At 42.5% G+C, this 18,137-nt stretch overlaps 1 protein-coding gene across 1 annotated transcript in view; it reads left to right on the top strand.

Moving 5' to 3' along the window:
- Window positions 1-4,092: 4,092 nt before the first annotated feature.
- The window catches only part of LOC135505923 (protein enabled homolog), a 151,205-nt gene continuing 137,160 nt past the window's right edge, over window positions 4,093-18,137 (top strand). Inside the window, 1 exon segment of the mRNA XM_064925170.1 lies at window positions 4,093-4,455. Within this exon segment, the coding sequence (XP_064781242.1) occupies window positions 4,451-4,455 (5 nt within the window). The 5' untranslated portion in view covers window positions 4,093-4,450.

Here is an 18,137-nt window from a genome sequence, read left to right as displayed (position 1 = left end):
ATTCAAGTTGCTTATCCCGCACTGTGAATGGAAAGGAGGAAAGCCTTTCTTTATTATTGATGTTTGATGAAGTTCACCCGGCCCATGTAAAGCTGGGATATGAGTTATGCGCTGGGAGCTTATGTACAAAAGCCACTTCAATGTCATGAATGTAAAAAATCTGGCCACGTGTCAAGACTTTGTAATCGGAATATCATTGTTGAAGACTCTAATGATGCACGGTATTGCAGTTGTGATGGGAATAACGGTCCAGAGTTCCCTGAGTGCCCTGACACATTGACTTTTGTTTCTTGAAACTAATGTGTATTAATCCTTTTTTGTATGAGTTTTTACCTCACTCAGTAGGTCGGGGCAATACACATTTTTTGATGTAGTCTGCAAATAAAACTTTGAAAAAGAAGAAGGAGCAGCAGCTGTGCTGGAATGCGGACAATATGGGTGCCGGTTCTGATGATATGGAGCGGGAGGATGAGGGTCAAGGACTGGAATGGTCTGTAGTGGAAAGACTTAGGAAGGAGAGAGAGCATGATACTGAAAGCAGTGGGTGTCTTGTAAAGAAAGCATAAAGAGGGCCAGGGTAAGAAGCATGAGTAATAATGTGTCGGAGTGGAAAGTGGTGATGGGGTTTGATGAAATCTTAGGGTCTCATTTACACCCTATCCGACTAACCAATGCTGTAGAGAACGAGATAGGTGAAGTCGAATTAGGCTGTTTCATTGGAAATGGTAGATTGTTAATATTTTGTGGTAACCAGGCTCAGCAAGGAAAGATTTCAAAACCTAATGAGCAGAAGATTAAAAGCCATATCTCTGGTGCTTATGCTAGGTTGAGGCTAGTCATCACTGGGGTCCTAATATACAGTGCATTTGGAAAGTATTCAGACCCCTTGACTTTCTAAAAATGTTGTTAAGTTACAGCCTTATTCTAAAATGGAATAAATGTTTTTTTTGTGCACATTTATTAAAAATTAAAAACTAAAATATCACATTTAAATAAGTATTCAGACCCTTTACTCAGTACTCTGTTAAATCACCTTTGGCAGCAATTACAACCTCGAGTCTTCTTGTGTATGACGCTACAACCTTGGCACACCTGTATTTGGGGAGTTTCTCCCATTCTTCCCTGCAGATCCTCTCAAGCTCTGTCATGTTGCATGGAGAGCGTCACTGCACAGCTATTTTCAGGTCTCTCAAGAGATGTTCGATCGGGTTCAAGTCCGGACTCTGGCTGGGCCACTCAAGAACATTCAGAGACGTGTCCACTCCTGCGTTGTCTTGGCTGTGTGCTTAGGGTCGTTGTCCTGTTGTACGGTGAACCTTTGCCCCAGTCTGAGGTCCTGAGCACTCTGGAGCAGCTTTTCATCAAGGATCTCTCTGCACTTTGCTCAGTTCATCTTTCCCTCGATCCTGACTAGTCTCCCATCTCCCTTGTGCCAGGTTTCCTCCAGAAGTGAGGCTAGTCATTCAGGTCAAAGAGTTCAAACTTGGTTTCATCAGACCAGAGAAACTTGTTCCTCATGGTCTGAGTCATTTAGATGCCTTTTTGCAAACTCCAAGCGTGCTCTCATGTGCCTTTTACTGAAGAGTGGCTTCTGTCTGGCCACTCTACCATAAAGGCCTGATTGGTGGAGTGCTGCAGAGATGGTTGTCCTTCTGGAAGGTTCTCCCATCTCCACAGATTAACTCTGGAGCTCTGTCAGAGTGACCATCGGGTTATTGGTCACCCCCCCATGAAGGCCCTTCTCCCCGATTTCTCAGTTCCACCGGGCGGCCAGCTCAACAAAGAGTCTTGGTGGTTCTAAACTTCTTCCATTTAAGAATGATGGAGGCCACTGTGTTCTTGGGGACCTTCAATTCTGCAGACATTTTTGGTACCTTTCCCCAGATCTGTGCCTCAACACAATCCTGTCTCTGAGCTCTACGGACAATTCCTTTGACCTCATGCACTCTCAACTGTGGGACCTTATATAGATTGGTGTGTGCCTTTCCAAATCATGTCCAATCAATAGAATTTACCACAGGTGGACTCCAATAAAGTTGTAGAAACATTTCAAGGATGGAAACAGGATGCCTGTGATGAAAATTTTGAGTCTCAGCAAAGTGTCTCAATACTTAGGTATTTCTGTTTTTAATTTTTAATATGGGTTTATGTGTGTAGATTGATGAGGATTTTTTTTATTTTATCCATTTTAGAATAGGGCTGTATAACGTAACAAAATGTGGATAAAGTCAAGGGGTCTGAATACTTTTCAAATGCACTGTATACTTCCATAGATGATATTCAGGAAAATGTGAAGGAAGGTAGAGTGATTGAGGCCAAAAGGTTGATCAGTAGGAAAGAGGGTCAAAGAAGTGAAAGCTTATCAGTGCTGCTGACGTTTGAGAAGGTTTTGCCTGGAAAAGTACAGATAGGATTCCTTAGTTTCAATGTCAGATAATTTGTCCCATCCCCATTGCGGTGTTTTAAATGCCAAAGAATGGGACATGTAGCTGTTCAGTGTAAAGGAAATAAAATATGTGCTAAGTGTGGAAGGGAACATGATTACCGTGAATAAAGGAGCAATGTGAAGGTTAAGTGTTGTAATTGTGGAGGGGAACATAGTGCAGCATTTGGTGGATGTCAGGTGCAGAGAGAGGCTAGAGAGGCTCAGATGTATACACTGCCATTCAAAAGTTTGGGGTCACTTAGAAATGTCCTCGTCTTGTTTTTTAAATACATTTTTGTCAATTAAAATAACATCAAATTGATCAGAAATACAGTGTAAGCATTGTTAATGTTGTAAATTACTATTCTAGCTGGAAACGGCTGATTTTTAATGTTATATCTACATAGGCGTACAGAAGCCTATTATCAGCAACCATCAGCAACCATCAAGGCAAATTGATCATTAGAAAACCCTTTTGCAATTATGTTAACACAGCTGAAAACTGTTGTTCTGATTAAAGAAGCAATAAAAGTGGCCTTCTATAGACTAGTTGAGTATCTGGAGCATCAGCAGTTATGGGTTCAGCATTTATGGGATTACAGGCTCAAAATGGCCAGAAACAAAGACCTTTCTTCTGAAATTTGTCAGTCTATTCTTGTTCTGAGAAATGAAGGCTATTCCATGCAAGAAGTTGCCAAGAAACAGACAATCTCATACAATGCTGTGATACCACCCACAGACATTTGATTGACACCCCCTCATTATCACATTGGAGGAAGAAATACATAAATAAATGAATGAATACATATGTAAAATAATAGAATGAATTAAAGTTTGAATAATTAGATAATACACAGATACATAATTAAATACGTACAGATATGTAGAGAATGTATGAATTTTTGGTCAGTGTTTTTGTATTTCCTTTCACATTTATTTAATTATGTGTGGATTTATGTATCTGTTCATTTATTTATCTATTTATGTGTGCGTGTATTTATTTATAATTTATGGCACGTTTAATCCTCCATAGGAGATGCAAACATCCATCGTGGGGGACAATAATAAGCGACATCCACATAGTGGCGCACTGAGGTTGCTTAATAAGGTCTCATTCAAAAATTCCGCAAGGGTGCACTTGCACCCCTTGAGGTATAAAATAACGTTTGCACTATCTCTGTTGCGGTTTGAGCTCTCAATAATCCCAGGGGGTGTGGCCCATAAAAACGTATAGAGATCTCAATGTTGTATCTGTCCTATTTTAGCATATGTGAGCACAAGGGCAGCACCATTGAAGTAATCAACATTATAAGTAGTCCATTTTCTTCTTCTACTACTTTTATAAGTTGGTAAACAAACTGAAAGGGTGCATACTGCCACCTGGAGTGTGTTGTTTGAACAGGTATATTGTCAAGGTTGGCGATTTACTGCCATCTGCAGTTTTTGCTCGTAAGTATAATGCATTGGCTAACCCAGATGGAATTGTGTGATCCTTCATTAGCACATAGGAAGTCTCAGCCAGTTGACTACTTCAAAATGGTGAAAGTCCTCGATGGCCCTGCCCATGCTACAATGAATTTGGGGGAACTAGAGTCCTCTACAAATCTCTATGGTGTCGTCCTTGTATGTTCTGTACGTCTGTACGTACTTCACGTAGTTGAGAAAAGCTTTGCGTCAGTGTTGGAGCAGAGAGACCGGGATCCCAGCGGCACGCTGCCGCTACATGAAACGACTGGAGTCTCAGCAGTGAAAAACCATTGTTTTCTCCTCTTTTCTTTCATTTGACTTTCATAAACGGTGACGAGATGCACTAGATCATGTAGGATAAATCATTAAAAACATTTTTTTTTACTTTACTGGATGTAACTGTGAACCAAATTCGTCCTGCGGCGTTAGATTGATATTCTTATTTTGTGACATATTCAAGTGCGAACTTTCTGAAAACTATTGCGAGATAAGTCATCAGTCAGATAACATTTTAAGCCCTCGACGAAGAGACTATTTTAGGCCTGTGACAGAATCATCATGAGGTGAGTAATTGATAAAAGTCTTGATTTAAAAAAAGCATTAAAGGATGCAACATGATGCCAAAATCTAAGTAAATTCACACAGCTAACTTTTAGTGAAGCTATATGTCCAACATTTCTATTCGGAAGCGATACAATGCAGGTTATTCGTTTGGTTATTTGGTGGTTTTTCTTGCACAAATGGTTTTATATTCTGCATGTACAGCAAATTGCAGTGCAGCAATATCGATATGGATGTTGCCTCCTTGCATGTCAAATAGCAAGGCATGTAGTGCGCAATTGTCAGTGGTTGCTCATTTCAGGGTTTACTGAAACAAATGATTTCATACAATGTCACACCTACACACGCCTCCAGAAATAAACATTTCCCCTATGGTTGTGCATGCTCCGGTCAATAGGGTTTAATTCATTGTGTCATTTAATTTAAAAAATATATATTATCTTGGGGATTATCCACGACAATGATAGAATTAATGTGACAGATACATTTAATTATAACATCCGATTTTTCGTTAATGTTGACAACTCGACAGGGCTATGGGGCGGCAAGTACCCTAGTGGTTAGAGCGTTGGGCCAGTAACCGAGAGGTTGCTACATCGAATCCCCGAGCTGACAAGGTAAAAAAACATACACATCTGTCTTTCGGCCTGTCTTCTGCCCCTAAACCACTGTTCCTAGGCCGTCACTGTAATTAAGATTTTGTTCTTAACAGACGAATATGCAGGTTCATTCCGCAAGGGTTGTGCACTCACTCACTGACTGCTGTGTCTTGAAACAAACACATGTATTCTCATTGAACATATTTATACACAATTTAAAACCTGTATTTGTTAAGTATGATTTATATAATTCATAATGATTTGTTAGTGCTCTAAGGTCATTCTCCCACCAATGTCACGCTTGATGATGATGCACTCCACTGCACTCAGGTGTCCCATGTTGTCTCTGCAGGTTTAATCCCAGGACAAAACAACAAAAAACCATCTCAGATAGTCTTATATTTTGTCTATGCCTGTATTCAAGCAGTGAGAAGTTGTTGATAAAGATGTGTATTATCATAAGTGTATAAGTGACATAGCCTTGTGGCTGTTTGTAAAAAAAAGGGCTCATTGTTAGTGCTATCATCACATTGTAGTGGAGGGAGTTGTCTGTGGGCGAGGGAGAGTTCAAATGTCAATACCTGGGACACAGTCAGATGGTGACCCCTACTCAGATCCATGACTCAACAAGTCCTAAATGGGGCCAGCTGCTGGCATCTCTCCAATAGAACCTCAATTAACAATGGCTCTGACTGCTCCAAGGAACTAAAACACTGCTGGAATTCTCAAATCATTTTTATCCACCTTGCTGATTGGTGATCCGTGATCGCATTACTTATTGGAAATAGTAGATGACAGTAAATGGTGGAAGTAGTATTATATGGAAATAGTAAATGACAGTATACTACTTCCACTTCATTCACCATTTACTATGTTAACAACTTGCTTGTTTTCTATTTTCTCTTTTTGTTCATTAGTCAACAAACATGAGTGCCAAAAGGGGGGCTAGGCTATTAGATGTGCCTGGTGGGTTTGTACAATAGGTGTAGGTTGGTTTTTGGGTTTACTGGCTGGCCAAGCTGCTGGCCTGACAGACTCATGGCCATTTGTTGGTGTGTCTCAGGACAGACCGTATGGAGATTCTTTCTCCATGAACTAATCAGGCACTATAAGCCGAAAGACCTGTCAACATAAGACACCTTCACTATGTCAAAGTGATGAATGCTGAACTGTACTTGTTCCTTTTAAATCCCTAACCATGATGTGCCAAAATAGAGCCACGAGTCTGTTATGCAGCATATGAAGTGAAGCACGCTTGATGTTGTATCAGTCCCACTAGATAATTGAGCATCAGGCGACTTTGCTGTGATGTGTTAAAGTAACAACCCCTGACTGCATTTTCCTTTTGAGGAGCCTTTTGCAGTCACATTGATGCTGAGAAATAGCAGCCACTGAAATGGCCCCAAGCTTTACTCATATAAGACAACCACTCTCATGTGATTAAAAGACAAAGGCTGGTATTGAGATTTACTCTATTGTTATTAGCCTATGTTATTCTTACACCATGGGTAATAACTTTTAGAGGTTGATTTTAATCATTTTTGCATATTTTATGTTTGATCACACCAAAAACATTTGTTTAAGTGCTGCTGGTATTTCAATTGAGTTTTTCCTGGTGACTGCCACAATTATATTCAGCCTCTGGTTTTTAATGGAATGTATTAACTCCCAAAATCGTAAAACAAATAATTTGATCCAAGTTTTTCTTGATCCTAATTGTGCTAGTGGCTCATCAGACAGCAGTCAAGAGGGGTGAACAGAGGGGTGTGTGTGTCTCTCCACAGTCAGCTGTGAGTGAGAGGAAAGCCAGGCTTTAATGACAGATCGTCTCTACCATACAGCAGTAACGGGATCTCATTTCTCATTTGATTGTCATAAGACTGTGGCATGAGTCTTCAGAATAGGATGTAAGAAAGAAGTTATTGTGCTCCAATGGTTTCTTTTGACGTTTTCAGGCTCCATCACCCGCTCGACCCTCCACCATCTGCTCTCTGCTTTTTTTCCATCCCCCTGTCCCTCCCTCTCTCTGGCTCTCCATCCCTAATCTCTCATTTCTCATCATTTCACCGGAAAACAGCAAACCAGCCTTTCTATAACACTTTCTTTTTCTTTTGGCCTCTATCTGACGTCATTGCAGAGGAGTTCCATCTTTCAATGTGAAAAGACTCAGTTATCTCTGAGCGATTGTTCGTCCAAGGAAAGTGGACCCAGGAGGGGAATCACCAGGATTAGGGCTACTTCACAGGAAACAAGTGACTTTGTACTGAAATTATTTTATGTAATGTTTAATCCACTGACTTCATTAAAACATTTTTGTCTGTTGTGTTCCCCCCCCCCCACCTTTCGTGTGTGATGCTCAGTTGAAATGGGTATAAGTAAGATGCTCTGTCTTTGTGTGCGTGGACACAGTTTGATCTGGTGACGTATCTCGTGGTGATGAGTTATATCAGACCGTAGCAGCAGAGCCAAAGGGCTGTCAGTGTGTCCTGATAACTCACTCAACCCCCACCCCACCTCACCCTTTGTGTTCTTCATGCCTCTGCTTTGCCACTTAATTGAGCCAACTCACAAGTAAAATAAGGGAACAGAACTGGCTCCATTGTTAAAGATATGGAGGATTTGTCTTGCCTTGTCTCTCTGACATGAATCACTCCTCTACACATGGTGGAGCTCTGTGAAGAGGGCCTTGTGACTTACTGCCACAATACAGGGAGCCTGGAGGATGCCAAAGTGACAGGCTCAGTGAGGAATTTCTTGTTTTTGTCCAGTTGTATTGGACATTACTTTTCTTCTTCTCTTTCTTGCTCTTCTTCTGTACTGGAGTAGAAAGTTGTTTTATGCTGACAGGGCGACACTCTCCTCCATTAGAATGACTGGCCTCTCAGTACCACAGCATCAATCGGCTGTACCTCAACGCCTGCATACCAAGCAACCAGTGTCAAGTCACCCTTTTGTAATTATGCTTTTAACATTATATTCAGTTTCCATGGAACAGGAAGCAGACAACTTTTGTTTTAAACCTCCTATATTTGGTCAAATGACACAGGATTACTATAATGGCTTCCTTTATTTTGAGGGCAGCATTATTAGTAAAGTGAACAATGCTGCTTTTGCTAACAGTCCTTTTTTAAATGCTGCTCTAAAGTCCTGGTGGAAATAGGTTATGTTAAGCTCTGTTATAACTTCCCGTCGTCTCGCTCTTCAAAACAGGAATGTTATTTTAACCTCCTGAGGTATTATTCCAAGTTTTCCAACCTTTGCTTTTGTATGACCTTACAAATTATATCAGTTACCATTTATTAGGGTCTATAAAACATTGACTGTATTTAAAAAAAATAACATATTACATTGTGTTTACCTGAAATAGGATTCGGCCTGCAGTTTTACCATTTGTCCCTATGGAGCGAAGCCATGAGCCCTGCCCCCTGCTGTGGGGGTTGAGTGGTTGGGCCAGGTGGCAAGGGGATAAAACTCTGACATATGCCCAGCCCACTGTCTCTTTCTCTAACACACACACTCACTCTCTCCCTTCCTTTCTCACTCTCTGGCGATGGAATAGTTGCCTGCAAGGTAAACTTGGCATCTATAACAGGGGTCAAAGATTAGAGGGGTGTGGATGTAGAGTTTTGATTGACAGGTCTTGTTTGTGTACGGTAGAGGTCTTCTCTGGTCCAACCTGAGGACAATCTGATCCGGACCCAATTTATTTATATTATATTATATTATATTGCCGTCAGAACAGCCTCAATTGGTTGGGCCATGGACTTTACAAGGTGTGAAAAGCGTTCCACAGGGATGCATCCTCAGGGATACTGGTCCATGTTGACACAATGCTTCCCATACTTGTGTCAAGTTGGCTGGATGTCCTTTGGGTGGTGGACCATTCTTGATACACAGGGGAAACTGTTGAGTGTGAACCCAGCAGTGTTGCAGTTCTTGACCTGGAACCTACTACCATACCCCGTTCAAAGGCACTTAAATATGTTGTCTTTCCCATTCACCCTCTGAATGGTACACATACACAATCCATGTCTCAAATGTCTCAAGGTTAAAGAATGATTCTTTAACCTGTTTCCTCCCCTTCATCTACACTGATTTTGAAGTGAATTTAGTGACATCGATAAGGTATCATAGTTTTCACCTGGTAAGTCTAATGGAAAGAGCAGGTGTTCCTAATGTTTCGTAAGCTCAGTGTATTTAACCTAATAGTTTTTTGGACACGGTCATTCCCATTCTCTCTGGTCAGTGCGTGGTTACGACAGGGCAGTGCAGGGCAGCTGCCTATGGAGGCTGCTCAGTCATGTGTGCGTGGCGCGCTCGTGGGATCCTCAACAAACATGATTTCCTGTGGCAGGTCGTAGATGTGCATCTCTCTGCATGCTCTCCTCAGTCCGTTCCCATCCGTCCACCATCTTAACTCTCACTGTGGATTATGAGCAACATGACTCATAAGTCTCCCATTAATAACAATTCATGTTTTATTGATCTGAATAAGAAATGTCTGGGAAGAGCGTGTTAGAGGGGGCCTACACGGCCTTCCCCACCCCATACATCAGTGAGTTGACACGCAGCAGGCTGTATGGCTCACTGACAGACAGGCCTTCATTCCATACCGTGCCGGCGCACCTGCCACACAGCAGTGCCACTCTGGAACAGATGTGCCAGGCCTGGACAATGGGATTACCTTGCTCTGATCTGTTTTCTAAAAGCAGGGTGGGTCTCTAGGGAGATTGACTGGTGATCACTGGAATGTGACCTGAAGCTGTAGTAAAAGCAGACCTACAGAGACTCCTACAGTGCTGGCTAAAGGGATTAATATTGCGCCCTTGCTGCCCCTGCACTGCTAACATGGTAAACCCTTAGCTAGCAGGTCACTGTCCACTACAGATGCTTGAAATGAACACCCGGCCGGCTCACCAGATCCGTGACAGCGTCAAAGTATTGTTAGCCTCCTGTAGATCCTTTGAAACCTGGTGTTTTGAGAAGCAGAACCCTGTTTCTACTGATGGAGACAGTAAAACAAGTTGGTCGTCCTTGCTGCAGAAGCTGTCTCTGGAAATTTTTCAATATGACTGGAGCTGCCTGCCGAGCGCTGACTGGTGTGTGTGTTTTTTAAATCTAGCTCTTGCAAGCTATTCACCCTGTTACTGCTGCCGCATGCTACTGTAGCGTAGGCAGCCAGCCTGTGTTGTTGAGTGTGGCAGTCGCTCTCTCAATTATCCTCATACAGTCTCTTGCTCTACAGCCTGGGTAGAAACCCCTGTCAGTTAGCTCTGGAGCACGTGACCTCTGTTTCCAGTGCCAACTATACCCCATAGGGCTAGAATCACTGCAGTGCCCATGCATCTGGAGCTGTGCACTCTGCTAGGATTGTCTGTGTTATTGTGTGTCCATGTTAGCCATCACTTTACATACTCTGCATGATATTCGGTGGTGCTAAGTTCTGGGTGCTTGGACACAGCCCTGTCTTTTCACCCTGCTCCCTTTTGCTTCTTGTAGAACACTTGAAGCCAATTTAGGAGCCGAACGCATCAGCAGCACAGCAGTGAGCCTTGCTGCACGGCCCTGTCACTATATATGGAGACATTTAGATGCAAAGTTGTCATTTGTGAGAAGCTTAGGGCCAGTATGGGTAGAGGGCAGATGTAGCTGTGCTTGTATGGAGGAGGACACGGGTGATTATGCAGACCCACCAGAACACACTGGAAATGTCATGATTTTTTAGCTTTCTCTCTTTCTCTGCTCACAATTTATGAATTCTCAGTGTTGTGGCATACATCAGAAATGGTCCTGCCTAAAGGACGAATTTGTTGAGAACAGCGAGAGCAGGGTGCATCGATCCACGCATACAGATGAGACAGACCAGCAGTTTAGCTCTGTAATGCAGCCTTGCTTTGTTCGGCCTCGTATGCCTGTGTGCAGTCTTCCATGCTGAGCGCATTGAATAGTTAACGCAGAATACTTTTCCACATAAAAGGGGTTGCCCAGGCAACACAAAATGCAGGGAAATCTAAATTCTGTTCGCCTCCGAAGAAGTCGAGTCTTTAAAGGACGAGCGAGGTGGTGAAAAGCTTCCAAGGTTATGGTGGAGGTGAAGGCATTAAGTTAGGAACCCCACAATGCCCTAGATAATAAACTAACCCGTACAAACATCTTTCCTTTGTTTGTGTGACAATCAATGGAACACTGAAAGAGAATAATTTGACACATGAACTCCCCTGACTGAGAACACTCTCCTTTGTTTCGTGACCGCTCGGCGCATTGATTGAGAAAAGAAACGCATTACTTCTAGGGGAAAGAGAACTGGCGAAGTACAAGCAGATCTTCTGAAAGGGCCTCTTTTTAGCAAAGCGTGAACTGCCTGAAAAGCTCAACTAATTAGTGTGCGTTGGTGGGAGAAATGCTGTGGGGGCAGAGCCAAGACAACCCCGCCAGAGTTGAACCTCTTCTATGTAGGGGTGGAGATTCCAGGAAACACTAGAGCTTTCTAATGACCGATTATCAAAACCAAGCACGCATCAGGCCCCTATTGTGGAGAGCAGGTATGCTTTTGCCTAATATTTTGTGGTTTAAATATGTGACTCACCACCTGGATTTGGTCTTATGTAGCAAAATTTGAAATTGTTTTTTTTTACATGGGATAAAAGTAAAGATTCAAAGCTACAAAATGTTATCATACACTGCATTTTTGAGGAACATTGGGGAAGTAATTATTCTTTTTAAAGTTGATCAACTTGTAAACTCACTTTTGAGAAAATGGCCTTTGAATGTTTTGGTATCTAGTGAAGTGCTCTGCTTTGTCGACACCCATTCAGGCTTAAAAGGGTGTGAAAAATGCTTTCTCGTTTCGCTCTTGGAGCGTTCAGAGCCCACACTTGACGCTCTGGACGATTTTGTTTACCTCCAACATGAAAACAGCCTAACCAGTTCTGCAATTTCATTGTTTTCTATTTTATTTTTTATTTTGTATTATCCAATTTGGTTATTAGTCTTGTCCCATCGCTGCAACTCCCTTACGGACTCGAGGTCAAGGTCAAGAGCCGTGCGTCCTCCGAAACACAACCCAGCCAAGCCGCACTTCTTCTTGACGCAATTCCCGCTTAACCCGGAAGCCAGCCGGACCAATGTGTCAGAGGAAACACCGAACACCTGGCGACCGTGTCAGCGTCACCCGGCCCGCCACAGCAGTCGCTAGTGTGCGACGGGACAAGAACATTTCTGCCGGCCAAACCCTCCCCTGACTCGGACGACGCTGGGCCAATTGTGTGCCGCTCCATGGGTCTCCTGGTTGCGGCTGACTACGACAGAGCCTGGACTAAAACCAGGATCTCTAGTGGCACAGCTAGCACTGCGATGCAGTGCCTTAGACCACTGCGCTACTCGGAAGGCCTCATTATGCTTTTTTTGCCTACATTTACTGACACTGGCCATATTCAACAGGTGTTGTACACTTTTTTTAGCTTACGACCAGTAGGAAGGTAGCTCGCTAGCTAGGTAAACAATGAACCTAGCCAGATAAATAACGTGTAAGATCACACACACACACGTAACTTTAGCTAATGAGCCAGCGAGCTAGTTAAACAACAATGAACATAGTGCCAAATCATGTCATTACTACCCTGCATGAATCTGCTGGGAGCGAACCAACCATGTTTAATGTTAGTTAGCTAACATTAGGCTCTAACTAGCAAGCAAACGGTTCTGGGATATGAATAATAATGCCAGCTAACCCAGCCAGCTACCCGTACACTTTAGCTTGAAGGTATTCTGCTTTGTCAAAATTAGATTTGTGTAATATCTGAAATTTTGCTAGCTAGACTATCTTATCCTTAAACACCATCCTGCATGATGCACGCACCTCCATGTCATGGATGCCATGCCACGGTTGCCCCTAGTTTGAAGATGTAATCCGGAGATGGGTGTTTTCTCCTTCCCTTTAGCTATCGTACTCTAATTCCACCCGATCCTCCAGAAAGTGGAGAGCAACACTTTTGCAGCTCCACCACATAATCATAAAAATTTTTTTTTAAACAACGTTCCACAGGATTACCAACACAGACCGACCAGCTCAAATAGACAGAAGCCTTCTATATGGCAGACTAATCCAAAGTTATCTCTCGGCATGTCCAGCCCACTCATTATCTCAGCCAATCACGGCTCGTGGGAAGGTTGCTGGCTTTTTCTGTGGCTTTACCAACAAGTCTCGTAATTTTAACTTTTATTTACAGATGGCATACAAGTTTGTTATTAAGGCACATGAAAGTTCACATTCCAGAAGTCATTTCAGCCAAAAAAAGCATTTATATATATTTTTAGAACACAACAAAACAAAAAAACAACATTCAAATGGCTCTCCTGTGAAGTTATGACTTGTGACATACGCCGAGCTTCCTGAAATGGGTCACATAAATGATACGTTTTGGTTTAGCTATGTCAGAATATGACAGTATGATGGATCGTTTAGAGACTTTTAGCCAACACTTCCATAGATGTCGTTTAAGAGCCGGAGCAGTCAGTATCACTGTCGTACTAACTACTGTAGCTATGAGGAGAGGTACTCGACCGGAGTCTGACTAAAACCAAACTCTCACCGCCTGACCTTTGTACAGCAGTGGAGCTTATTACCCACACTGCACCACTGCACCTCCTGTCCCTCTGTTAGCGTCCTTTAAAATGTGACAAGATTTTTCAGTCCTTTGGCCAAATGTCCATGTGATTAGATCCTTGCCTTACTAAGAGGCTGTGTCAGTGTCTGTAATCTGACATTGTTAGTGCTAAGGGACAGCGAGAGAGCCATGTGAAGCCCCACAGGAAATCACTAATCACTACTGGGTCAGGATAATCAAAGGGAAACGCAGTCCTACTGCCACATGACACACGCCTAACATACTGCCACACTACTGCTGCTCTACATGGAGGATGTAATAAAGCTTGTAAACATTCAGGTCCAATACAAAGTTCTCCTTGTATGAATATTCGGTTTCATGTTATCTACATTCAGAGATCTGCTCAGCCCTTTTTATATCCAGTACTTAAGTGCATATCCAACATACAACTTGGCTGAATGAATGATCGATAATGTTGTCACAAAGCTTAATGACAGCCTCTCAGCACAACGGGGGGGATGGGTGTCAGTGAAAGTGTGTGTGACCTCAACCTACTAGCCCACAGCAGTTTACACTCCTGATTCACTGACCCTTTAGCAGTGGAGGTTGTAGCTTGTATGGCTCCATGGACGAGCCCCCCCCAAATAAACCTTGATTCTGCACTGTCATTTTTATTCAGCCATTTGGAACAACACAAAAAAAATCTTTGTCTTTGTATATATTTATATACAAAAATATCAAAAAGTAACAAAGACAAATAGAAATGCATTGTGGTATATAAGTGCAAATAAAGTGAATCAAGTTATGTTATTGCTAACAACAAACACACAAAAACTAAATTGCACAAATCCTATCATGCACAAATGGAATTGCATTGGATAGTTAACTTCCTCTGACAAGGACTGGACCTCAATCTTTATCACAGGGTCTTCAGTTGGATCCCTCACCTCAATCAGTGCTTCTCTCACCGCTGCTGTCTGATACCGCAGTGGCTCTACACTCTTGACTTTACTCTCTCCCACCTTGTGTCAGTCCACATGTTTTTTTTTTTCAGAATGGCCCATTTTGGCAGCATCCACCACAACCAGGTTCAATGTGTGAGCCCCACATGGCACAAATAGAGCTCTTGGATTCATTTCCAGGAGTCTGGCTTGGACACATTTATAACACTGTCCTCGGCAGTCCTCAAAAGGAATTTTTAGCTCTAATCTTTTGAGAATCCGGGATGCCAAATGTTGGCCCATGGACTCCTCTGCCTCCAGGAACCCCAGAAAATATTTCTTTATCTGGGGCTCCTCCTTCAGTGACACAATTCTAATCACAACTGTTCAGTGTGGCTGACGTCTGAGGTGCACTCTAGAATGACAGAGAAGAATTTTGCCAGCTTAATGTCACTCACCATTATTGAAGTGACCTTGCTGCTCAACAAATCAATGAGTTCATTCTGTATTTGGTGGCCAAGGTAGCTGGAGGTGTGACTCGAGGTCCCTTTTTGGACATGGTTCAGGTGCTCTTTCATGACTGGATCAAATTCTGCCATCAGTTCAACCTCTTGAGGAAATGTCCATTTGACGGAGAGTACAGTGCTTGAGTCTCTTTTCAGTGCCAGATTTCTAATTGCCAGAGACTGCACAATAGCAATCAGACGTGCCAACCCCTCTCTCAATCTTATCCTCTCAGCCTCAATAAGTGACATTTCATGCTGATCAACTGTTTCCCCTTTTTGTTGATCCTCATTTTCAGTTCTTTTCATGTTTTTATGCAGTTTTGGTTTTCTGGACTGCTGTCGTGTGAAGTCAGCAAACAACTTGCAGGTTTCCAGTCTGTCAGTCCTGAGTTTGCTAAGTCAATTTTCTTCTTAGAAAAGTGTTTGCAGCAGAAGAGTCGGTTATTTTTTTCAGAATACACCAACCAACCTCCTAGGGATTTCTTTTCACCACTCACCAAGGTCTTCCTGAAATACTGGTGGTGGCAACTTCTTCCATCACTCTCATTTCTTGGGGAAACAAAGTTAGGTGGTACCTCACTTGGTCCTCTGCAAACTAGTTGTGTCCGAATTCTGTCTGAAGGCCTGTCAGCAGGGTCTGTAGACTGGTTCATCCTCGGCAGCAGGGTCTGTAGACAGTGGTTCATCCTCGGCAGCAGAATTTGGTGGGGATGCTGCTACAGGCATTTCTAATGGAGAGCAAATGGGCATTAGTTTACACACGTTATTCACATTATTTATAGTGGTGGAACATCCCACATACATAATAAAATCATCATTGTTACCTACAAAATGGAAATGTAAAAATTTGCGAAAGGAAAATTATTTATGCAGGGATGCGCACATTAACACGTGTGTGTGTGTGTGTGTGTGTACACACACACCTGAAGAATCCTGCTGGGGAGAAGTGGAAGTGAATGGGTCTTCATCCTCAGGCTCAGACAACATTTGGGAAGTCACCTGTGTTGCTGAAGAGGTACAGTGCCTTGCGAAAGTATTCGGCCCCCTTGAACTTTGCGACCTTTTGCCACATTTCAGGCTTCAAACATAAAGATATAAAACTGTGTTTTTTTGTGAAGAATCAACAACCAGTGGGACACAATCATGAAGTGGAACGACATTTATTGGATATTTCAAACTTTTTTAACAAATCAAAAACTGAAAAATTGGGCGTGCAAAATTATTCAGCCCCCTTAAGTTAATACTTTGGAAAGTCACCTTTTGCTGCGATTACAGCTGTAAGTCACTTGGGGTATGTCTCTATCAGTTTTGCACATCGAGAGACTGAAATTTTTTCCCATTCCTCCTTGCAAAACAGCTCGAGCTCAGTGAGGTTGGATGGAGAGCATTTGTGAACAGCAGTTTTCAGTTCTTTCCACAGATTCTCGATTGGATTCAGGTCTGGACTTTGACTTGGCCATTCTAACACCTGGATATGTTTATTTTTGAACCATTCCATTGTAGATTTTGCTTTATGTTTTGGATCATGGTCTTGTTTGAAGACAAATCTCCGTCCCAGTCTCAGGTCTTTTGCAGACTCCATCAGGTTTTCTTCCAGAATGGTCCTGTATTTGGCTCCATCCATCTTCCCATCAATTTTAACCATCTTCCATGTCCCTGCTGAAGAAAAGCAGGCCCAAACCATGATGCTGCCACCACCATGTTTGACAGTGGGGATGGTGTGGTCAGGGTGATGAGCTGTGTTGCTTTTACGCCAAACATAACGTTTTGCATTGTTGCCAAAAAGTTCATTTTTGGTTTCATCTGACCAGAGCACCTTCTTCCACATGTTTGGTGTGTCTCCCAGGTGGCTTGTGGCAAACCTTAAACAACAATTTTTATGGATATCTTTAAGAGACTCTGTCCATAGGACAACAATCAGTTGTATATTGCACAAATCTGGCCTTTATGGAAGAGTGGCAAGAAGAAAGCCATTTCTTAAAGATATCCATAAAAAGTGTTGTTTAAAGTTTGCCACAAGCCACAAGACACACCAAACATGTGGAAGAAGGTGCTCTGGTCAGATGAAACCAAAATTGAACTTTTTGGCAACAATGCAAAACGTTATGTTTGGCGTAAAAGCAACACAGCTCATCACCCTGACCACACCATCCCCACTGTCAAACATGGTGGTGGCAGCATCATGGTTTGGGCCTGCTTTTCTTCAGCAGGGACATGGAAGATGGTTAAAATTGATGGGAAGATGGATGGAGCCAAATACAGGACCATTCTGGAAGAAAACCTGATGGAGTCTGCAAAAGACCTGAGACTGGGACGGAGATTTGTCTTCAAACAAGACCATGATCCAAAACATAAAGCAAAATCTACAATGGAATGGTTCAAAAATAAACATATCCAGGTGTTAGAATGGCCAAGTCAAAGTCCAGACCTGAATCCAATCGAGAATCTGTGGAAAGAACTGAAAACTGCTGTTCACAAATGCTCTCCATCCAACCTCACTGAGCTCGAGCTGTTTTGCAAGGAGGAATGGGAAAAAATTTCAGTCTCTCGATGTGCAAAACTGATAGACATACCCCAAGCGACTTACAGCTGTAATTGCAGCAAAAGGTGGCGCTACAAAGTATTAACTTAAAGGGGCTGAATAATTTTGCACGCCCAATTTTTCAGTTTTTGATTTGTTAAAAAAGTTTGAAATATCCAATATATGTCGTTCCACTTCATGATTGTGTCCCACTTGTTGTTGATTCTTCACAAAAAAATACAGTTTTATATCTTTATGTTTGAAGCCTGAAATGTGGCAAAAGGTCGCAAAGTTCAAGGGGGCCGAATACTTTCGCAAGGCACTGTAGGTGGTTCCTCATCCTGAGGCTCCAAGGTCATTTCTGAAGAGGCCTGTGTGTCTGAAGGAGGTAGATGACTTCTCATCCTGGCCAATGCCAGAGGGTGCTCCAAAATATTTCAGAGGTGCCCCTGAATTTACATTGGTATACAGTATGAGTCTGACACCCTAAATCCATTTGTTGCACAATTAA

The sequence above is a fragment of the Oncorhynchus masou genome, chromosome 19 (assembly GCF_036934945.1).
Source record: "Oncorhynchus masou masou isolate Uvic2021 chromosome 19, UVic_Omas_1.1, whole genome shotgun sequence".
NCBI classification, from domain to species: domain Eukaryota; kingdom Metazoa; phylum Chordata; class Actinopteri; order Salmoniformes; family Salmonidae; genus Oncorhynchus; species Oncorhynchus masou.
Note: the sequence above shows the minus strand (reverse complement) of the source record. Positions and strands in the feature narration are given on the sequence as shown.